Raw genomic sequence first — 17,486 nt, 5'->3', positions numbered from 1 at the left:
GGCCCCTACCGGCCCCCTCCTCCTCTTCTATCTTACTCCTTCTCCCTTTTTTTCCTTCTATTTATTCTGTCTGCCTGCCGCCCCTCCTATTCTCTCTCTTGTCTTGCTGTTGGCTGTCCAGCTCTTTATTAGACCATCAGGTGTTTTAAGCTGGCAAAGTAACACAGCTTCACAGAGTTAAACAAATGCAACAGAAAAGAATGTAAAACATCTTTGCATCATTAAAACAAATGTCCAGGGCTGGAGAGATGGCTCAGTGGTTAAGAACACTGCCTGCTTGTCTAAAGGTGCCCTCTTCTGGCCTGAAGGCATGCATGTAGGCAGAATACTGTATACACAACAAATAAATCTTTAAAAAATAAAACAAATGTCCACAGCATAAATGAATGTAACACATCTTAAAATAATCTTCTACAACACTGGAGCCCAAAGTTAACAGTGTAAAGGAGGGTGGACCAGAAGACAGCAGAAGGCTCAGTGGCTACCAGTGTTCACTAAATACATGGACACGAGTCTGGCGCACACCTGGTATGGTCAGGGTTCCTGTGCCTTAGACACATACCAAGGTCCCTAGACTCTGAAGAAACTTCTTTGGGCATGGGCCATGCCATGTTTGCAGTTCCTCACGCTGTATCACATCCTCATGCCAGGTTTACATCATTTTAACCCAAGCTAAACAGATCAGCAGTTTCCAAGGAATCCATGGTCCAGGGCACCAGCTATGAGGTTGTGAGGCTCAATGTGCAGGCTGAAGGAAACCCAGTGACAATCTGTGGGCCTGTACGAACCTCTACTTCCTGCCACTACCCAAGGTCCTTTAAAGAACCCAAAAATTTATTTCATTATTGACTAACAAATGATTTGCTGGCAAGGAGGCAATATGTTGTCTGGCCTTAACAGTTTATGTGTGCTCGTTTAGGGCTACAGGGCACTGAAGGACACTCTCTGTGGGCTTCCTCTGTGGGCTTCCTCCCCATGACCAGCCATCTCAGTTGTCCACAGAAGTTCATCCTGAATTAGGTTTCCATTTTCAAGGAAAAATTGTAGGAAAACACTCTAAATGTGGAAGGGCGGGAATTACATCATACCTATTTTACAGAAAGAGGTACCTTCCAGCTTTCAAGGAACTTGTCTTGGGACCTACAGTTTACAAAAGGAGGATGGACACAGCGTTACTTTCAAATGCAGAGGTTTGGAAAAACAGACTCAAACTGCTATCTATTCACTGGGAAAACATACACTGGTCATCACTAACATGTCCCCATGGCCTTAACAGACAGCCACCACACACACACACACACACACACACTTTGATGCTTCCCCTCAGAAAGTACAGAGTTCCATGCATCTCACTTTCCTCCCCTTTAAAATGAGAATGGGCAGATATGTCACATTCATTGAGAACCTACAATGGTGTCTAGTACAAGATGGCACAGCTCAACCAAGGCCACTGGTGCCAGGCCCCAGTGTGCACAGCTTGGTCATCCTCATTTCCTCCCTTGACCCTGGCTGCAATGCCTGCCTGGTGCACACAGACACAACTCATCAGGCAGTCCCATTCTTCTGCCTTCAAATGCACCCTTGGTCTGTGCCCAGCAATGTATGCCAATTGCTGAGGTCAGTGGATGCTTGTCCTTTGCTTCCAATCAAAGGCAGCCTGTCCACCAAGGCTGCTGAAGCTCAGTGAACACAGCCTCTGGTTTCCTAGGTACAAGCCTCACTACTGGCCCCAGTAGGGCTGCAATGTCAGACAATATTCATCTCAGCTGGCCACAAACTGACAGACCCTCTGGACTTTGTTTCACCACCCCAAGGAGTGGGGAACATGAGGAAAACACAGGTCCCCTTGTTCTCTTCAAAGTGGGACTCTAGCTTTAAGCAGTTGCAGCTGTCTGCAGCTCCCATCCTGGAGGAGTTACAGCAGAAGGCTGCCTCTGGCAGAGGAGCACCAAATGTTGCCGGCAGGGGGTGGGGTGTCACAGCAAGGGAAGGACCACCCCCAGAGGGCCTTCCAGGGAAGAAAAGCAGAAAGCTGGGTTGCTGGGGTAAACCTGAAGGGCAAGGAGGGACTGCCAGGTCAAATTGGCTTGGGTTAGAATTGTTTCAATAAATTACTTGTAGATAATAAGACATGGGACCCAGAAGGAGAAAGGCAATTGTGTAAAGCTGTGGATACAAAGAAACAAGACATGCCAGAAAAGCTTTTTCCTAAATTTGTTGACTTTGACCAAAGACAGCCAAAAAAAAAAAAAAAAAAAAAAAAAAAAAAAAGAGGGAGGGACGGAGCCTCTCCCTGAGCCCCAGAACCTAGTCAGCCTTCCCAAAGCCATGCCTGCTGGTTTCCCCTGCCCTGGGGGCAGTCTGATCCCCCCCCCCCCACTTACACACAGCTCCTATTAGCCCGAGTTACCACATCACTGTAAACAAGGCAGAAAAGCACCCTGTCCCAAATATTTGTTCTGATGTTCTTGAGAAAAACTTAAAAGTCAATAAATAAGCACTGCTAAATGTAGGAGGAGGCTGAATGGGAGGAGGTTGCTGCATGGGGGCAGCAAGGGAGGACAGATGGTGGCTGAAACTCCTCAAGGGATAAGAGTGGGTGGGGCCTACAGAGTACTAGAGGAGCCCGGAGGCCTTGGGGTCCTACACGGGGACACACAGGATGGTAAGAGACAGAAGACACCAGAGTACATGGGCATGTGCCCGGGCCCACGGCCGGCGGCAGGGAGCCTGAGGGTTGGCTGACCTGGCCTCTTCGGTAGCCACCGCATCGATTGCCTGGGTCCCTGGGAGGGCAGAGCCTTTGCGCAGGCGCGCGCGCTCGCTCCCGCGGCTGGGCGCCAGAGACGCCCTTAGGCGCGCGCCTCACTTCCGGTAGGCAGTGATTGGGTGTGCCGCGCGAGCCCTGCCCTGCCGGCCAATAGGCAGCGCGAAGAGGTAGGGGGCGGGGCACGGGCACAGTCCGGACACCGCCCGCGGGCCTGCCCGACTCCCGCCCGGCCGCCGGCGCCATGTGACCGCGCCGCCGCCCTCCGCGCGCCCGGCCCGCCCGCCCGCCGCGCTCCCGCGGCCCGGCGCAGCCCCAGGCCGCCGAGGGACGGCGGGGCCGGCGCCATGGCCGAGCGGGGCCGACTCGGCCTGCCCGGCGCGCCCGGAGCGCTCAACACCCCGGTGCCCATGAACCTGTTCGCCACCTGGGAGGTGGACGGCTCCAGCCCCAGCTGCGTGCCCAGGTACGCCCCCGTGCTGCGCTTTGTCCGCGCGCACCTGCCCGCGGGCCAGGACCCCGCGCCCTCGAGCGCGCGCGGGCCACAGCAAGGCGAGGGCCGGGGCGGGGCAGCGGGCCTGCGGCTCGGGAGCCAGTGCTCTGCCCGCACCTTGACACCTGCGTCCCGGGCGGGGCTGCGCGCAGCGGACCGCAGGCACCTCGGGCGGTCGAGCTCTCGGCTAGTGCTACCGCTCTCCTCCCGTGTGCAGCGGCACTGTCACACCCCAGAGGCCTGGGCCTGAGGCTCACTCCACGGTTGCCTCCCCTGTGCCCTGCGGGTCGTCGGGTCTGCTCTCTCTTCACCTGTCGGCCTTGTCCCGGGAGCTGTGGAGAGAGCCCCGGAGTCCTTTCTACTCTTTGCTTGGAGCTGTTAATTTTACGGTTGCCGAAGCCTGGCCTCCCTGCTCTGGGTAGGCGACTCGCTCTTTGGAAAGAACTAGGCAAGATTTACCCACCGGGCGGGCGCTGTGGACTCCTATCTTTATGTGGACCTACAGCTTCTCATTCTACTGCCCAGCTTGAAACTTTGGTGATTTCTTCTTGACTTGGCTCCTACTCAGGAGCCTCAGTTAGTGAGGGAAAAGGAAATCCAGGCACCAGGCTGAAGGCACTGCAGGCTTCCCTCGGGGGAGACAGGGAAAGTGGGCTTGTCCCCAAAGAGCCTTCCAAGTACAGAACCTAAACGGTGTGCCCCTGAGTAGAGAAACCCTGTGAAGAGAAGGTACTTCACTTGCAGATGAGCTTCAGGTTGGCCTGTGGCTCTCATTCTGCAGAGCTCTTTCAGCAGGCCCCTGAGTGTGGTGTTGGGTTCAGACAGTGACTTTTCCCTTTTGGCTGTGCCTTTGGGAAAGAAAGGATGGATGCTGAACGCAATTCCTAGACCTGTGTTGCATCTGGAGTGTTGAGACCTGCATTTGCCTCACTGGGAGCATCTCCCAAACTACCAAAGCCGGGAGGGGTGGGGGGAGCTGGACCCTCCCACTCTAGTTCTGCTTCTTTACATCATTATCCTAAGCACCCCACTTCACGCTGGCCCTTTTAGCAGCCCCTGAGTTCCTTAAATGAGAGCCAAGGGGTCTCTTTCTCTTTCATTCTCTCCTCTCTTCCCCTTTTCTTCCTTTTTTTTTTTTGCCACTGAATCTCATGTTGCTGAGGCTGTTCTTGAACTCCTAAGCTCTTGTGATCCACCCCCCCCACATGCCTCAGCTTATTTTATAGTTAGAACTACAGTTTACAGGTACATGTCCACATTCCCAAGACAGACGTCTAACCCTGGTAAGGAAGGGGACAGAGGCCATTTCATTATCCCTCTAAAGGTGGCTGGTATTTTTTTGTTTGTTTTTTGTTTTTCGAGATAGGGCTTCTCTGTGTGTACCTCTGGCTGTCCTAGAGCTCACTCTGTTTACCAGGCTGGCCTCGAACTCACAAAGATCCGCCTGCCTCTGCCTCCCAAGTGCTGGGATTAAAGGTGTGCGCCACCAGAGTCTGGTCAAGTGGACTGTTTTTTGAGACAGGATTTTGCTTTGAAATCATAGATGACCTTAACTTTGTTTTGTAGCCTAGGTGGCCTTGAACTCTCTGTCCTCCTACCTCTGTCTCTACCTCCTGTGTACAGGGATAATAAGCATACTCTATCATGCCTTCTCTGGTCTCTGTTCTTGCAGAACCTAGAATACCCCTTTTCTGTAGGGGATAGCAACGTCAGGAAAGGCTGATTGAGGACAGGCTTGCACACAGGGAAGGATGGGGCATTTTGGGTGAGCAGCAGCAGATGTTGGGGTGTTCTGGGTTTTGGCCCGGTCAGAGATGAGAGACTTTCTCTGGAGTGCTGAGGACCACTCCATGTGTATAAAAAGCATGTAGTCTCAGTACAATGCTGCTTGATCTCTGTCCTGTGTGCTGTTTGACCTCTATTCTGCTCGTGCATATACCTCCCGTGCATGCACCCTCGGCACACACCCTCATATCACCTTTGTGCAGTGCTGCTCTTCTGGGTGCTGCAAACAGGACGTGATCGTGTTCGCTGAGTTCTTTTCACTCTTCGCCCTGGCTTTGGTCAAGTCTCCAGTTTTGTGAGTTGCATCTGTGCTGGTGGCTGCTGTTGCATCACGGCTGCGTAGTATTCCCTTGGAATGATGAAACCTGGGCTTCTGCTAAGGGATAGTGCCAGGTTCTTGCCCGGTTACAAATCTGCCATTGCCACTGCAGAGGAGGTCTTCTTACCTATCGCCTGCTTGCATGCCTGTCTCTGTGGCAGGCAGGACCTACTTGAATGTGTTTTACCAAGTAGGAGGACTTTTAGAGGTGTGGGTGTGTGTTCGCTCAGTGTTACTATTCAGTTGCTTCCTAAAGCAGCTGTGCCAACTCCAGCCCCAGTGCTAGGGCGAGAATCCTCACTGCCTTACATTCTTGCCAAGCTGGTGGGTGTGAAACAGTGTTGTGGTTTTAGTTTGAATTTCTCTGATTATGAATCTAGACCATTTGTACTTCCCTGTTAGTGAAATTCCTATTCATGTGTTTTGCCAAGTTTTCTTTCTCATTTTCCCCCTACTTGAGTCTCAGCAGTTTCTACGGGGGATAGTAATCTTTACCCACCTAAAACTGTTGAAATCCTCTTTTAATTGTGTGTGTCCCTCAGAGTTGGCCTGGAGTGTGGGGTGGTGGGGTGGGGGTAGAATCCATCCCCCTTACTTTGACATGGGTGGAGTTTCAATTCTCCTTCCTTGGGAGGTAGTGAGATAGCTCTCTGTCCTGGGGGAAGCTGGGTGCTAGGCATCCTAAAGCTGATGGGAGAGAGGATCCAACTCCTGATACTCAGTGCTGTCCTAGCCATGTTGCCAAGTTCACCTTGCCTCAACAGCCAGGTACACCATGCTGCTAGGGACAGTCAGTGTCTGCCCTACCATACTGCTGGGATTCCAGAGTTCTCCGTTCCTAGGCATGTTCTTCTTCCACTGTTCAGCAGGGTCTTTACCTTTACTGAAGGTCTTTGAACCTTTGTACTTTCACTTGAATTCTTTTCTTTTTGACACTGTTAACTCACTTCCAAGCTTTGTGCACCTGCGTCTTTTTCTTACCTCCATGGGCTGGCTCGCTTGAGGAGAGGTCGCTTGGTGTCTGGACAACAGTTGCTGTCCAGAGTGCACACCATTGCATATGTATGTATGTGGAAGGCACAGACATTTCTATCCTTCATCCTTTTTCATCCCTGATGCTGCCTACTCTGCATTCCCAGGCAGTACCATCTCCCCAGAGGGCTATGTGGGTAGAGTGAGACTCTTTGATGCATCCATGCTTTTTTGTCAGCCAACTTTCCTTTCTGTTGGTACATAATACTCCCTTGTAAGAATGAACCCCCATTTTAGACATTGACTTCTTTGGAGTTTGAGGCTATATCATTTGGTGATTATTGTCATAGGGCTTTAGTTTAAGAAACCTTCAGTTTGCTGGGCAGTGGTGGCACATGCCTTTAATCCCAGCACTCAGGAGGCAGGGGCAGGCGGATCTCTGTGAGTTTGTGAGTTGTAGGCCAGGCTACAAAGCTAGTACTAGTTACAAGACAGGCTCCAAAGCTACAGAGAAACCCGTCTCGAAAAACCAATGATAAAAAAACCAAAGATCAAAAAAAAAGGAAGGAAGAAAGAAAGCAAGCAAGAAAGCAAGCAAGAAAGAAAAGCCTTCAGTTTAAGGTACGGGGAGGGAGGGCACAATCTTCCACTCTCCCAGTGGTCCTGGACAGTGTGGTAAGTTTTCCTTAGACTCTCCTCGGAGATGGATAGTGTCAAGGTTTTTCCCATGTGCTGTCACGTGTCTGAAGTGGAGGTTGTGTCCTGGTTTTACTGGGAAGGATCTGTTTTCCTCATTGAGTTGAGGAGTCCTTCATGCCATGGAAGTGGATGCTCTTTATCAGTGTTTCCGCTCTGGGGTTTGCCTCTCTTCTTATGGGTGTGCTTTGTGATTTCGCTGGAGAATGGTTTCACACTGCCCAAACTGACCTTTAAACTACGGTGCTCAGGTGAGCCTCCTGAGTGGCCAGCTCTAGTGTTTTTGGTTGAGCAGGAGTTTTGATTTTGGTAAAGCCCACTGTTTCAGTTGTTTCTATGTTCTGTCTTAGAAATCTCCAGGTTATGAATGTGTGTTAAGTCTGGCTTTGCCACTGACTGGGTTGTGACCGTGACGACAGAAAGGCTCTGAAATGCCCATGAGATCTTCTGAGCTGCATGTGGTTGTCAGAGAATGGCCCAAGCTTCTTCTCAGGCATGTGCGTTACATTGGCTGAGGTCTGTGATGCATCCTGAGGAATGTGTGGGTTCTACTGACAAGTCATGTGTGTCTGCGTCAGACTCGTTCCTTAATGTTCATATTGTGCACATCTCAATGAAACTCATCTTTTGTTGCTCCAGTTTAAGGTGAGGGCACAGCTTCCATACTCCCAGTGGTCCTGGAAAGTGCGGTAACTTTGCCTTAGACTCTCCTTTGGGATGGGTAGTGTCGAGGGCTTCCCATGTGCTTGCTGTTCAGATATGAAGAAACTTAGGGCTCTACCACTGAGCTCTATATCTGGTACCCAACTGACATGGACTGTGGGTCCTAAACTGCCATTTTAAGTTTTTTGTTTGATTTTTGAGACAGGGTTTCACTCTAGCCCTGGCTGTCCTGAAATTTGCTTTGTAGACCAGGCTGGCCTCAAACTCAGAGATCCAGGACTCGCAGGAGTCAGTTTTCTCCTTCTATCCTATGGGACTCGGGGAGTAACTTGGGTCATCAGACTTTGAGGCAAGCACCTTTACCCATTGATGCATCTCAATAGCTCTACTTTCAAAACAAACCAAAAGCCAAGCCAGGCGGTGGTGGCGCACACCTTTAATCCCAGTACTCGGAGGCAGAGGCAGGCGGATCTCTGTGAGTTCTAGGCCTGCGTGGTCTGCAAGAGCTAGTTCCAGGACAGGCTCCAAAACTACAAAGAAATCCTGTCTTGGAAAACAAAAAAATCAAAAACAAAACAAACCCCACAAAAGCCAAGCTTTCTTCTTCTTCTTCTTTTTTTTTCCTCTTTTTTTTTTTTTTTTTTTTGACACAGGTCTTCATGTATCTAAAACTCAGAATGTAGCAGTGGATGAGCCTCCTATGTTCACATTCCAAGTGCTGGGATTACAGGCATGTCCACCACGCCTGATTTTTGTGTTGGCTAGTGACCAAACTCAGGGTTTTATGCATGTTAGGCACACATTGCCAACTCAGCTACATCCCCAGCAGGTAACCACCCCCTTTTTCTTTAGACTGTCACAAAGCCTTATGTATGAGGTATAACTGGTTATTCAGTGTGTGTTTAAATTTAGTATTCACCCAAATCTGACATTCTGATATTCCTTTATTTAAATGAATCATCTAGTCTATTTTTATTTATCTAAGTTGGCAATATTGTATTCATATCTATTTTATTTTGTGCTTTGTATCATCCTGTACTTCTTTTCTCTTTTGCTTTACCTTGCTTTGGCGCTGAATTCCCCTCACTCATTAATAGTAAAATTTGCTGTTACTTTTTTCCTGGTTAGCTCTGTGTTATATTTTAGTCATTTGTGCCTTTCTCTGAAGTGATACAACTTGCAGAGCTCTTTAGCCCCAGCCCTTCATTTGCACATGCTCCTGCCGCAGTGAACTTCCAGTCCCCTTAAGCCTGGTGATTGCTGTCTTTGTTGCTTTACCTGGTAGCTTTAGACTGCTTGTAGCACTTGCCCTCTGTATCTTGCACCTCAGGACTTGGGATCCTCCTCCCTGCACTGGAAAGACATCCTGAGGCTTTTCTCGGGGGAGGATCTGATAACTATGAAGTGCTCTTTTAGCCAATGGCGTCTTGTCTCTTTATTGTCTCCTAGGGCCTGGTGCTGGCTCCAGGGGTAGCATCTCCCTCAGGGTGGCCACGACTGTAGCCTCTGGTCTTGCTGTTCAGGAGGCAGCTGTCAGGCAGCCATGTCTCACTGGAGGCAGTATGTTGAGTGGCTCTGTGGTCACCTTCTTGTTGTGACTGCTTATCTGATGATATGCTATGGCATGTATTCTTTTATGCTGACCCCTATTAAGGTTGAAGGACTTGTGGATTGGTGCTTTTCTTTAGTTCTGGGAGATTCTCAGCCCTTTTCTCTTTAATTGTTGCCTCCTCAATGTGCTCCCCACTTATTTCTGCAGTACTGGGTGGACGTGTGGACATGTCAGTCTTTCGTGTCAGCAGATGAGTAAGGAGGTGTGAGGGCTAGCAAGCCGTGTACCTCTTTGGCAATTGCCTAATGTGTTCATGTGCTGGCATAGTCCTTCTAGACCTCTTCTCCCTCCTTGCTGCAGGCTTAGCTCTTTTTGTCGGCATCATGTCTGTCTTCCTCAGTCCAGTTCAGATCTGTTTCAAGTAAGTAAATTATTGAGTGTTGTAATTGACCAAGATGGCATGCTAAAGAATGTGGACTTTTCTTTGAGTAAGGGGAAGACTCTAGATTGTTTTGAAGGTTTGCTTGGGAAAGTAGTGCTGCTTGGAAGCCTGAATTGATGTAAGTTTAGCTGGAGATAGATTTGAGTGGGGTGAAGTGGGCAGAGGAGTGTGTGAGGTTCAAGAGTGGACTCTTTTGGAGGAGGAAGGCACTGTAGAGGCTGACTTGAGTTGGAAAGGCTGTAGGCTTGGCATCTCCATAACATACCTCAGTGGGAAGATGAGGAAGACTGCCCCTTGGAGAGGCCCTGTGGATTCAGAATAGGCGTGGCACGTGGCTGGAGTCTTCATGGCTCTGATCTGCCTACCCTACTCAGGCACTGCTTTTAGGACATAGGCAGGCAAAGTTGTCTGTGGCCACTTCTCTGTCCTGGTGTGGGATATTGTGTGGAATGCTCTTACCCAAACAGGCTGACTCCCCTGTGGAACTTAGTGCTGTGACATCTTCATTTCCCTCAAGTGGCTTCATGCAAAAGCTGTGGCCTGCACTGCCTTGGATGCTGGGCATCTTTGAATACTCATGACCTGAGAACTAGGCAGGGCCAAGGTGCTTTGCAATTCAAGGTCCTTGCTATTGTCACATATCCATCCACTCTTTTCTTGGATTTCAGGAAGGTTTGATGGAACAGGGTGTCAATCAGGCAGGGTCGAGAGTGGGAGGACATTCTAGAGTGAGGTCTGCTGTTTCATTCACAGCAACTGGGGTCTCATTTGATGCCATGGTGGATTTATGCACAATGCAGAACTCCATCATGTGGAGGGAATCTTTAGGGCCCTGGCTTCAGGTGTCATAGCCAGAACAATAGAAGTGGCTGTGTGTTTGTATGTATGCCCTCAGGTGCAGATGAGAGGGGACACGGGTAGGAAGGCCCAGGGCCTGTGCTCAGGGTCTGCCTTGCTCATTCTAGACTCAAACTCCAGGGCTGCCAATCTCTTTGGGAACCGCTGAGGTACTACTGGTGCTCTGGAGACACAGCTCTCCACACAAAGTGTTTCCACTAATAATGTGTGTGAGCTGCTGACTCCTCTCCATGAGTACCTGGTCACCTGCAGTGGTACTGAGACACAGTTGGCCTAAACATAGTATGTGAATGCTCCCAGTGTCTCTAGAGCCTGTGCAGGGAGGCAGGTGCTCCAGGACTGAGGCTGTGGCCCTGAGTCTCCTGAGTCGTCTCTTGAGGTGCAGATGCCGCTAAGCAGAGGTGTCTAAATCTGTAAGAGGTAGAGATGGGCAGTGCATGATACCAGAGACCATGCTGGTCTTCTCCCTTCTGGTGCTCACAGATTTGGTGGTTTGTTCCTACTATCCCACTAGTCTCTCCTCACCACCCTGTCAGGATTGACGGTACTCCCCTACAACATACACTCCTTGTCAAGTACCAAAGTCTTTAAGTAGAACTCACCCTGTGGCCCAGCCCCAGAGGCGCCATTTTCACAATGGATCCTGTCTCCAAGGTGTCAGGTTCTTCCTGCATTTATGTCCGACATGAATGCATGCAGGCCATAGTGAACTCCTAGTCATTAGGATGGAGTGTCTAGGCCGGATAGGCTTGGATCCCCATGCACCCTTCTCTCTGTAACACCTTCTACTTCCGTCCTCTGACATCTTACCTTAGGCAGAGGAAACCACATTATCATAGCAGGAGAATCTGAGTCTGACAGTCCCCAGACAATTGTCAGATTTCTTGTCCATCTTCTGAAAGGTCCATAGTTCTGTCTCTCCGGCATGTGCTTCCTGCAACAGTTTTTGGCAAGGTTGTGCACATATGCTGAGTTGGCCACCAAGGTGAGCAGTACAGTGGACACCTTCAGCCATTGCCAGGACAGTATAAAGCTGGCCAGTGCCTTTGGAAGGTGTCTTGCTGGCAGGTGAGTGCCTGGATGCCAGAGGCTCTCTTATGCTGGGGAGAGACTTGACTGAGTCTGGAGTAGGCCCTTGCTAAGCAGGGGAGCTTTGGTTTAGGCTTTCATGAATTGAGTGTCCAGGTGGACTGACGTGGACTCTTTTTCACCCATCTGGCCTTGGTCATAATCAGCTATGGCCCCCTCATGCTTGCTTGCATGCTGCTCTGACCCTGTGCTTCCTTACACTGTGGTGGGTCTGCCATTTCCTCAGCTCTGCTGGTTTCAGGCCTGACTCTAGACTCCTTTTGTTTTATTTTTTTCTTTCACACTTTCTGGGCATGGTGGCACTTCTTTAATCCCAGCACTGGAGAAGTAAAAGCAGGCAGGTCTCTGTAGGTTCAAAACCAGCCTGGTCTACATAGGGAATTCCAGGACAGCCAGAGCTACATAGGGAGACCTTGCTGAATAAAATATAATTTTTTATATTTATTTATTGTGTGTGTGTGTGGTGTGTGTATGTATGTATATATGTGGGTGCTTATGTGACAGTTTTGGAAATCCATTCTTTCTACTATGGAGGCAATCAAACTCAGGCCATGAGGCTTGGCAGCAGGTGCCCTTACCGACTGTGCTGTCTAGTTGCCTAAACTGCCTGTGTGAGTGTGTGTGTGTGTGTGTGTGTGTGTGTGTGTGTGCGCGCCTGTGCACTACATGCATGCAGTACTGTTGTGAACCAGAAGAGGGCATCATATCCCCTGCAACTGGAGTTAAAAACAGTTGTCAGCCATCATGTGGGTGCTAGGGATGGAACCTGGGTCTTCTGGAAGAAGCAGCCGATGCTCTTAACTGTTGAAGACATTGCTTCAGCCCCTGAACTTACTGTTTTGACCACCAAATGCCTCCCTTCAGCACGACTGATGGATTTTAACCCTTTGAAAAATAAAAGGAGACTGGAGAGATGGCTCAGAGGTTAAGAGCACGGGCTGCTCTTCCAGGCATACTGAGTTCAATTCCTTGTGACAGTGTAGAGACCAGAGCTGGCAGTGTCCTGCATAGTTATGCCTTGGGTGGGATCTGAGACTATCTGCTGGGGTACGAGGAGTTGATGCCTCTGTTCTAGTTACTCCCATGCGCACACCCAGAGAGAATGGGAGACTGGACAGCTGCTCTGTACACTTTGGCTCATCTCTGGAATGTCACGGGAGCATTTAGATACTTCTTTAATTGGCAGTGGGACATCTGGAGATGGAAAGCTGGGCCATTACAGGCTCAGGCCTCTGGCTTGTAAAGGTTTCTTTTCAGGACCCTGACTTCCAGATAACCAGGACCTGGGAGGTATTCTGAAGGCTGCTTTGGGAGAACTCCCTGCACTGAGGAAGAGTGGCTCTGGATGATGGAGAGTCTGCCCACAGAGTCATATACACAAGAAGATGAAGGAACCTCTTTCCATGGCCCATAAACTAGTCTTTGAGGCCGAGGTCCTGGAGGATGAAGGGGGCCCAGCTCTTCTCCAAGCATCTGGCCTTCTATGACTTGAGATGCAGCTTTATAGTCATTCTCACTTCTCTTTCACTAATTCCTGTTTTGTCTCCTGGAAAATACCTTTTCCCTAAGAAAGGGTAGTAGTAACTCCTGAAGAACACTCACTACCTCCCAAGTTCTTCCAAACCTGTGTGTTGACACCCCCACTCAATGTAGACATTCCAGCTGCCCTATGGAACACTGCCTTGGCCTTGTTACCAGCCCATGTGATCACCACTACACAGAGGCCTGAGGCAGGGGTCTGGCAGGCCAACAGGAACAGCTGCACCACCAACTGGGGAATGCTGAGCTCTAACACTGCTCAAGGATATGTGGAGGGGTTCTGCTCCTGGGTCATCAAAATCACACATGTTCTGCACTTAAAATAGAAGCCCAGGCTGCCTTGCTATGTGGGATGTGTTTGGAGGCTCCCTGTTAGGACAGTGACTGTGATAACTCCACACCTTTCTGTGAAAGATGGATTACCCTCAGTGCAGGGAAGACAATGTAACTGGATGTCCCAATAAAGTTGACTTTGTTCAGAATTTTTTTTTAAAAAAGTATGTCTGATTGGATACGAGAGTTCCTTATGAATTTCTTTTTTAGCATCTTCTAGTTGCTTTAAGGATAATGAATAGAGATGGGCATCATTGCTTCTCTTGATATAGAGCTGACTGACTTCAGACACAGTTGGATCCACAGGCATGCAGTTGGGAGCTTCAGGCATCACTTCAGTTTTCTCCACCTGCATTTTCATGTGGCAGAAGGAGACAGTAAGGTGGAAAACTGCATCTGGGCCATCAGTAGCCTGGGTTGGCTGTAATTGGTGCTCAGTAAGGTGTTCAGTCAAAGTGTCAGCTGTTGGGCACAATACATCACTGTGCAAGAGCAAGTAGCCCAAGCAGAGGACTAGATTGGATTAAGCTTGTAGTTTATGGGGTTCCTAGATATAGCTGACCATAATGGGTACAGATGTCTCTGTCACTATGACATGACCTTCAGCCTTGTCTTCTTCTGGCTTCTCTCAGGTCCTGGGTGTCCAGCGTAACACATGGACAAAAGCCCCAGAACCAAGGCCAGACTACATACAGTTACCTGCCTACTACCTCTATCCTGGGTTCCAGGCTGGCCAGTGTTTGAACTCAGTCTCCTAGCTTACAATGGTAAAATCAGGGGCTAGAGTCCTGGGCATTTTGAGGGGCTGCTGTGTTGTTAACCAAATGACATGCAACCATCCACAGGGCTTCTCACAAGAGCTGAGTCAGGTCAGTCTTGGGGGCAACCAGGATTAACACTTGGGAAGTTTACTCCAGAGCTGCAGTTCTGTTAACTGAGCTCACCAAGTACAGAGATTCCATTCTCTAAAAGTCATCTTTTGGGGCTCCGAGGTGTGGCTCAGGTGTAGAGTCTTTGCCTAGTGTACCTGAGATCGTCGGTTCATTCCCAGCCCTGTGAAGGAAAAGTGGGGATACAAGAAAACAGTGGTGATTAAGGGAGAAAATGCAGAGAAATAAAACTGAACAAAATCATTTGAAGATAAAATCACCCTGATGTTCCATGTCTGACATTGCCGTGTTGTGCCTTGTCCTGTGGAAGGGAGACTGCTAAGCTCTCCATCAAGCATCCCATGGAGAGGAGACAGTGTCACGGAAGGGTCCAGTCACACCTGCAGGGTGATTTCAGTAGAGAATGGGGAGGCTGGCTGGAGCCTAGAGACGCCCAGGAGATTTGTGGGAAGGAACAAAGATAGGACGCTGTGAAGAACAATGAGATTTGGGAAATGTTGCTACAGTGGTACTGCCTACGTAAGGCATCACCATTCTACACTTGTTCTTTCCGGGTATTTGCATATGCTACAGTGACAGGCTGTGTAACAGCACAGGGCTGTCCAGGCTCAACTCTCTTCCTCTGGGTCAGAGACTCAGAGTGGCATCTTGTGCGTGTGTCCCAGGCCTACCTTGGGATGTAGTTGGGCCCACTTAAACCACACATATCCAGTCTTCAAGATGGTTCTGAGATCTGCAGGGCCAACCTTGCCTCAGTTTCCTGAAATCCTTTCTTTATCTCTTCTCGTGTTCTTTACTTGGACTACCATTCTTCCCCTTACAGCTGACTCCGCTGTCGTCTGCACACAGGGTCTAGGCTGTGCTCTTAAATTCTCAGACACCTAGGCAGTTTTTGTTTGTTTGTTTTTGTTTTGTTTTGTTTTAGATTTTAAAATAATTCTGTGTGTCTGTGTCTATGTACTTGTGAGTATGGGTGCCAGCAGGGGGCAGAAGAGGGTGTCAGTCCCTTGGAACTGGAGTTTTAGGAGATTGTGAGCTGGAACCAAACTCTGGTCCTCTGCAAGAGTAGTGTATCCTATTAACTGTTAAACTATTGGTTCAGCCCCCTCTGCAATTTTTTAAAAATTTTTTGTGCATTTGTGTTTTGTCTGTGTATGTCTGTGTGAAGGTGTCAGATCACCTGGAACTGTAATTATAGAGAGCTGTGAGCTGCCATTAGGGTGCTGGGAATTGAACCTGGGTCCTCTAGAAGAGCAGCCAGTGCTCTTAATTGCTGAGTCCCTCTGCAATTATTTTTCACATTTGTTTATTTGTATGTATGTACTATAGTATGTGTGAGGTCAGAGGACAACTTGAAAGAGTTGGTTCTGTCTACCATATCATCCTTGGAGATGGAACTCAAGTAGTAGGCTTGGTGGCAGGGTCTTTACTCACTGAACCATTTCACAGTCCATGGACTGGCTTTTAACTGACATGTGTAGCCTGTATGTATGGTCACTGGTATACTTGCATTTATTTTTTGTTATTTTATATTTTGTTTTTTCTTTTTTTTTTTTAAAGATTTATTTATTTATTATGTACACAGTGTTCAGCCTCCATGTATGCCTGCAGGCCAGAAGAGGGCACTAGATCTCATTACAGATGGTTGTGAGCCACCATGTGGGTTGCTGGGAATTGAACTCAGGACCTCCAGAAGAACAGTCATTGCTCTTAACCTCTGAGCCATCTCTCCAGCCCCTATTTTGTTTTTTCTTGATAGTTTTTTTTTCATTTTCTCCTGAAAAATAATCGAAAGTTTACCAAAATTAATTTATTATTTTAAAAAATTAGGTTTCTAGGAATTGGAGAGGTGGCTTAGTGGTTAAGAGTACTTACAGAGGACTCACGCTCAGTTCCCAGCACCCACATGGCACCTTAAAACTGTCTGTAACTACAGTCGCAGGGGATCTGACATCCTCTTCTAGACTCTGAAGTAGGGCATGCATGTGGTACACATACGTATATGCAGGCAAAACAATCAGAGACATGAAATAAAAATAAATAAATCTTAAAAATAAAAAGAAATTGGGTTTCTAAGTCACTTATCTTTTAAATTTCATTAAAATATGAAGCTTAGCTCTTAAGGACCGGCACCCCTTCCTGTTCTCTACAGAGAGTGAACCCTGACAGGCAGACTCCTTGTGTGGGCTCAGCTGCCTTCCTTTGTGCTGTGGCCACTGCACAGAACAGCTCCCTGACTTTGCTCGCTGGTGCCTCCCACTCCTGCCTGCTGGAGTGACTTTATTTTTCCTGGAGCATATCCTTTAGTCTTGTGAGTGGAGGCTGTGTGTTCGTTTTCCTCTTGTACTTGGCCTTTCGGCTCACCTTTTTATGGTTTTAAGACACTTGTAATAAATTTACCCCTTGTTCCATGTGGGTAATGTCTCGTCTCTGTTATTCTAAAGAGCTTTCCTTTTAGTCTGAATAGATAGGATTTATTACTGATAATATTTTTATTCTCCTTGTGACTCTGCGGCATATGAACATGGCTTTCCTTGTTCTGGTTCAAACATTTTCCCTTTGCTGCTCAATCTCCTCCTGGATGGAGACTGCTTGGTCGCTCCCTCCGGTTTCTGGGCTGCTTCAAGGCCTGCACCAGCATCGATCCCAGTCAGGCCATCTGTCTGTGAGGCTGCATATTCCACCCTCTGAGCTCTGGTGTTCAGCTGTTTATGTGCAGTTGTTTTATCTGTCCCCATGGGCTATATTTTATAAGTGTGGTCATTGTTCTCCACATCCTTAGCACAGGTGGCTTTGCTAGCTGACTCTGTGATGTGAGACTCTTGGCTCTATGAGCATGGCTAGTGGGGGGCCCTAATGTGCCTTAATTCTACCACGTTCAGGATTTGCCTGTGTGGCCTGAGTAGAGGTTATGAGGAGGCAGCTGGGCATTGGCGCCTCCCTAGAAGGAAGCCCAGGTATTTGCTGGGCAGCTCTTACTGTATGGACCCTGCTCTGTGGCTGTAACAGCTGAGGCTAGAGGTGCAGGGGGGCATAGGGCCTCACTGAACCCTGGTTGGTTGTAGGTTCTCCAGTACTTCCCTCTACA

The 17,486-nt window shown here is 48.8% G+C and overlaps 1 protein-coding gene across 4 annotated transcripts in view; it reads left to right on the top strand.

Moving 5' to 3' along the window:
* Positions 1-3,073: 3,073 nt before the first annotated feature.
* The window catches only part of Pacs2 (phosphofurin acidic cluster sorting protein 2), a 62,636-nt gene continuing 48,223 nt past the window's right edge, over positions 3,074-17,486 (top strand). For 2 of the 4 annotated variants that reach the window (XM_085698030.2, XM_085698027.2), the window contains exon 1: positions 3,075-3,233. In XM_085698030.2, coding sequence (XP_085554156.1) covers positions 3,115-3,233 — 119 coding nt within the window. In that variant the 5' untranslated portion in view covers positions 3,075-3,114. Of the gene's footprint in view, positions 3,234-17,486 lie in introns of all 4 variants that reach the window. The other 2 variants (XM_085698028.2, XM_085698029.2) reach the window with 2 other exon arrangements.

Source organism: Myodes glareolus, chromosome 11, assembly GCF_982192425.1.
Source record: "Myodes glareolus chromosome 11, mMyoGla1.1, whole genome shotgun sequence".
NCBI lineage: Eukaryota > Metazoa > Chordata > Mammalia > Rodentia > Cricetidae > Myodes > Myodes glareolus.
The sequence above is the reverse complement of the archived record's forward strand: the minus strand, read 5'-3'. Positions and strand labels throughout refer to the sequence as shown.